At 40.4% G+C, this 6,000-nt stretch overlaps 1 protein-coding gene across 4 annotated transcripts in view; it reads left to right on the top strand.

Annotated features, from left to right (window-relative positions):
• The first annotated feature begins 3,528 nt into the window (after positions 1 to 3,528).
• Positions 3,529 to 6,000, top strand: part of mtcl2 (microtubule crosslinking factor 2) — a 92,047-nt gene continuing 89,575 nt past the window's right edge. For all 4 annotated transcript variants that reach the window (XM_088331890.1, XM_088331891.1, XM_088331889.1 and 1 more), the window contains exon 1: positions 3,529 to 4,730. In XM_088331890.1, the coding sequence (XP_088188016.1) occupies positions 3,807 to 4,730 (924 nt within the window). In that variant the 5' untranslated portion in view covers positions 3,529 to 3,806. The remainder of the gene's footprint in view (positions 4,731 to 6,000) is intronic.

Genomic DNA, 6,000 nt, shown 5'->3' with positions numbered 1-6,000 from the left:
ATTACTTCAACAGCATCTTTATATTATTCATATTCTTTCTCTTCAAAACAATCAAATTATTCTGTTGTTTGGTGTACAGCACACATATTACTGGCAATAATTAGTCATCATAAAAAGACAATGAGAGGCCAGTTCTCATGAAGCCAATCATAAAGAACGACAAAAATAATGCAATGCAAAAAACTGTAGGCCAGAGTCTTCATTTAATTGAGAAGCATTAGCGTAAAAAGCTCTTACCCAAATAAGAACGCCTCATAATTGCTTGACTGCAATTTGTAATAAAACTTGTTTCCACTGAATGGAAAAACAATGATAGAGGTACATAAAGGTATTATTACAAATGTTTCGGTATTATTATAATTTTTTTGTCCGTCCGTGCAAACGTCCAAACGTCCTTCCATTCAGGAATCCATCCATGCATGAATCCCTCCATGCATAGATCCATCCATTTCATTTCAATACCCTTTTATTACACTATCGTTCCTAATGCAATTACAACTTACAACAATAGTTTTTTTTGCCTATCTATCCTGACATTCCTTTATCGTTGTGTCTCTTTTAAACCTTTTTTGCGTGTTTATTCTGGATTGAAAGGTCTAATCTCGTTGTAAACAATGTTCATTACGCTGTTAGCAAGAGACAACATTACTTATCCCAATAGTATCGTCAAACAATCCTCTCTAGGTGGCGGTAGAGATCTGCAGAACTATTCAACGATTTTGCTGGAATTACGTTCCCTAGTTAGTACATTACGTGTATTTAAATCTCATATAGTAAAAGCGATTACCTTTCTGATGATGACCACTAATAAAGTTGCATAACGCTTGCATTTTGTCTTAGATATAGCAGATATTATATGTAAACCTCACTTTGTGTTTTCTGTTAAAACGTAATATTGGAATATAATATTGTGAATGTGCTTAATTGCTGTTGAGATTGTCATGATTGTTTTCTGTTTTTAGTGTCAATAAATTTGTTCAAAACAAAAAAAAAAATATAATTGCTGTTAAAAATGTTGAAAAAATTGTTAAAATGTCATATTGTCAGATATAACGAAATTGTGAATATGCTTAATTGCTGCTAAAATTATCGAGAAAAATTGTTCAAACCTCACATTGTTTATTTGCTGTTAATAGTGTCAATAAAATTGTTCAAACCAAAAAAATATATATATTTGTCTGGGTAATTGTTCTTTGATTCGAAATAAAAGTTGTGTCTTATCTCCTTCTCGTTTTAAATACAAAAATGTGTCCTTATTGTGAAAAGCAGGAGTTTCGAAGTCATGCCTCATAAGGATGGAGGGCCATATAAATAATTTAGCCACAGGCAGACTGGACCGCTTCATAGTTGATTTTTTTTTAAAACGATGCAGTCTCGTAAACCTTAAACCCAACGTATATATACTGTACTCCAATGTCAGAAAAATGCAACATTTTTTATACCTGTCAGGAATCTTGAGTCTTCAAGAGAAACAAAATGATGAAGTTCCTTGATACAAAAATCCCTTTAACATGTACAGTAGCCTAAATTCGAGGCAAGGCAGGAAGACAGACAGACAGACCTAAATAAATAAAGCAATAGATGAAATGAAATGAAATGATCTGCATTTATATAACGCTTTTCAAGTCAATGAGCACTTCCCAAAGCGCTTTACAATGTGCTTCACATTTACCCATTCACACACACTCACACACCAATAGCGGCCTTGCAGCCATGCAAGGCGCCAACCTGCTTATTGGTAGATGAAATTGGGATGTGTTGTAACTGTTTTTCCTACCGATACAAAAACCAGATGTAATCCTGCTTGCAGAATAAAATGGCCAAACAATCAAAAGTACGTTTTTTTTGTGCATTTTTCGTTTTGTTTACATTTACAATTACATGATACAACTCTGGCCAGAATGTCAGAAAAGTAGTGTTGGAGAGAGTAGAGCTTAGAGGGTGCTGAGCACCGAGAGCATAGATAGTAAAACTACAGCTCGTGTGTAACATGGGGCCCATCAGGCTTTTTCATCCGCCCTACCAAACAAAAATGGGCAACATAAAATTATCTGTAGAACAGAAGTAAGCACATTCGCCTAACAAGTGAAAGGGCCTCTTTTTGAGATCAGGTGGAGACATATGGGGTGGGTGATACGGTTGAATTTAATAATTTTGAGCACCCCCCGAAACAGGCTGGTTACACCCATTTGGTTTAGCATTACTAAAATCCCATGCACAGCATGTTAAAATATTTTACATAGAAAACAAATGCAAACATAATAATAATAATAATAAAAATTTCCTTTGTATTGTCATTCTTTGTAACAATGTACACAGAACGAAATGTCGATACACCTGACCCGTTGTAGCGGGTCGATGCAGCCGCAGCCAGAGGGCGCCGCCATTATACCAATTAGGTATGTCTCGGTCGAGGCGCGAACCAGCGACCTCCCAGTCTCAAAGCATCCTCACCTTAACAAACTAAAAGAAACACTGACACTAAAAAGTGTCCTTGGGCAAAGACACTGAATCCTTAATGCCCCCAATAAGCAGGTCGGCGCCTTGCATGGCTGCATGGCCGATTTTGGTGTGTGAGTGTGTGTGTGAATGGGTAAGAGTGAAGCACATTGTAAAGCGCTTTGGGAGGTCTTCATTGACTTGAAAAGCGCTATATAAATGCAGACCATTTACCATTTAAAATGGCACCACATGCAGACTTATGTTCACAGATAATATGCTAAACCTGCTACATCTGGAAAAAAGCCATAGACAGAGAAAGCTCACCCCCTAGTGGCACTTTTTACTGAGTGCCCTATGATAGTATGCAACGAGAATCAATCCTGGATCGTGGTGGTGCGAGCGCTGACAGTTAATCCATACCTGTCAACCTGTACGGTTTTGTCGTACAAAGTACGATTTTTATGCATTTTAAGACGAGTACGACGTACAAGGAAATCTGTCTGGAAAAACGCAAATTTGTCAATGATGGGCCGACTATCACAAAACGGCAAATCAAGTCAAAGGAGTTCACCGCGGAAGCCTCTATCTTGGTATCGTTTTTTTCGTTGCAAACAAAGCGGGCGGTTTGATGCTACTGTGCGCACGCGATTGCCCCCATCATACATCATTCCGGGAAAAAAAATATGGTGTACAATTATTTTGCATTTTGTTTGGGAAAATACGACAGTTTGCACGGGCATGGAGCCGTGGGGGTTGACAGGTATGGTTAATCACTAAACCACCTGTGATACATACGCCATATAAAAAGGCATTCAGATTCATCCAATTTTCACACTATTTTTACGTTGCCAGAAACAAGTGTAAGATCATGGAAAAAACTGAAAGTCGTCCAGAAATGTATAAATAAATGCAAAATCTGTGTTACCAAGAGATACACTGAGGGGTTGCTTCCGTCGTCGTGCTTCTTTGCAAAAAGTGTGAGTGGCCCTGTTTCAGCACATCCCGTTATGTGGGCGGGGACACGGAGCGACTTCTCCGCCCCCGACTTTCAACGCACAACTCCTCCTGCACGACGGCTGTTGGACGACGACCGCTGTGGTTCCGAGAAAAAAACGCGTGTTTTTGTGTACAGATAACAAATGAATTGCACTTGTTTCTCTACCTGGCGCTCATTCTACTTTTTTTAACCTGGTCATCTCCTGTATTGTTCTTTATCGCTTAACCGCGCACGCTTTTCATTGTAGCCCGAGAGAAGACCTCGCTCCTTTTGTCCGCGGCCGTTGTTGGTTCATTTCGTTTGAAACAACCCGGTTAAAAGCAAGAGCTTCCGTTTCTGCTTTCCGGTTCATTCTCCAAGGGAATGAATGACAAAGTCTAAGGAGGTTGATGTCCACAACAACCCGGCTCACCTCTCCTTCGCCTCGCCCAAGGAACGGAGACTCCATCTCCGGCAGAAGATGGAAAGCGAAGGCGGGAGTGAGAGCTTGGACAGCGGGGAGACACAGCAACCAGAACTATCTGCGATGCTTTTAGCGCAAGGAGGGAAGAAGAAAACTCACCGCGCCCCCTCACCGGCAAGACCCAAGGATGTACCCGGGTGGTCCCTCACGAAGATTCGTGGTGGTTTCGCAGCTCCTAGTCTTAGCGTGAAGCCAGGAGCCATCCACCTGGGCAGCCGCGTTTCCAGACGTAGCCCCGTTGGAGTTCTACACGGAAAAGACGCTAAAGCCGAGAGAAGTGGGGTGAAAGCGGCGGGCAAGGTGTCTGCTTCGCCTGCCAGCGCGTCCACTAAAAAGTCGACCGCGAAGATGGCCAAAAGTAGCAGCGGGGCACGGAGGAGGGTGTCGGACGCTAGCATAGGATCGGACGACTTGTCGAAGGACTCCGGTTGTGCTCCCGGGAAGCTTTCCACCACCGACAGTAGTTCTGAATTGTCCGACTGCGCTTCCGAAGAGCAAAAACTCTTCACGGACGCCCCCAGTAGTGACGCCGAGTCGAGGAGCAGCCCAGGCGGGGACATCCAGATGGATAACGGGGCTAGCCAAAAACCAGCCGCCGAGAAATGCTCCGCCAAAATGGGCGAGTTGGACCGACGTCATGTTGGCCTTGAAGCCGGCGAGGAAAGCGAGTCTCCGGGTGAAGAGCGATCGGTTACCTCGGTGGATAGCCGGATGCCTCCTAGCACTTCTCTGGCCTTCTCTGACCTTACTGAGGAGTTCGTAGATGGGATGCACGAGGAGTTTGTGAGGGAAATCGAGGAACTCAGATCGGAGAATGATTACCTCAAAGTGAGTCAAATATATTATTGGAAACCATTTTTTATATACAGAGTTTCAGTGTTTTTTTTTTCACAGTTTACAGAATATACTTATAAGAATAGATGTGTAATGACGACTGATTATCGCTGATTAATCCAATGGTCAACCACTTTGCAGCGTATCGGTATTGGGCCGTGGGTCGTTTGGTATCAGGCCGCACAGGGAAAATAGTGACAGCACCGAATCCTAACCACCAGATCATCACACTATGTTTTAATATTTTCTAGTAACGAGGCATTATGGGAAAGAGTTGAGCACAAAATATTGTTCAATGTGGTTACATGAGTAAAAATAGTGTGATGATGATGACATAAAATCCTATATCTTTTTTGATGCCATCTAGATCCCAAATGGCTTTTGATTTCATGCTTATCATAATAATGAATATTCTTATCATTATAATTACTAACATTATTATTGGGCTGGGCAGTGGGAGTATTATTAGACATTAAACCGGTCCGTGGTTGATAAAAAGTTGCGGACCACTGCATTAATCAACCCCTAATCGATTATCAAAAAGTTGTGAACAATTTTTTTAATACCAGATATTTTTTTTCCTTGAAATCTACTACATACTTAGAATGTTAGCTTCTTAAAATTTAACATTTGCAGCTTTTTAAATTGTCTTGCATATGAGATCAACCATCATATTTGAATTGAATAGTCTTTATAGTCATTGATAACAACGTAGTAAACATTGCACTGTATGCAACAGGATTAGTCATGGCACTGCAGGGTAAACATGTAATAAAGACTTTATAGAGGGGAAAAAAGATTTTAAAATATGTGTGTCAAATTTGAAACAAAACTTCCCACTCATACCAGTACTAAAGTCTAATGGGCACAATTAGGTACAATTTCACATTTCCTGCCCCAAAAATTCCTAATATTAATTGGCCCTCACTTCTGGCTGTTTTTTGCACATTAGTGTCCGTTTTTTTGAGGGCCATTAAATTAGATTATTTTTAGGAAATAAGCTTTTGGCTAGATTCAGGCAATGATTACTTATTTAATTCTATTTTTTTCTCGGCATGGTACGTGCCAAACTACTAACAAAATAATAAATAATATGTTATTACTTTGTGATTGCATTTGGTAACAACTTTTTTTGCTGCGTGGATTAAAACAAAATGATTTTTAATTTATCGATTTATAATCAAAATAAATGACAGGTTATTCTATTATTTCAAGAAGTTGTGGTTTGCAGGCTTGCAGCCTTCAAGTTGAACCATTATTTTTG

Source organism: Urocampus carinirostris, chromosome 3, assembly GCF_059441175.1.
Source record: "Urocampus carinirostris isolate Australia breed hairy pipefish chromosome 3, RoL_Ucar_1.0, whole genome shotgun sequence".
Classification (NCBI taxonomy): Eukaryota; Metazoa; Chordata; class Actinopteri; order Syngnathiformes; family Syngnathidae; genus Urocampus; species Urocampus carinirostris.
The sequence above is the reverse complement of the archived record's forward strand: the minus strand, read 5'-3'. Positions and strand labels throughout refer to the sequence as shown.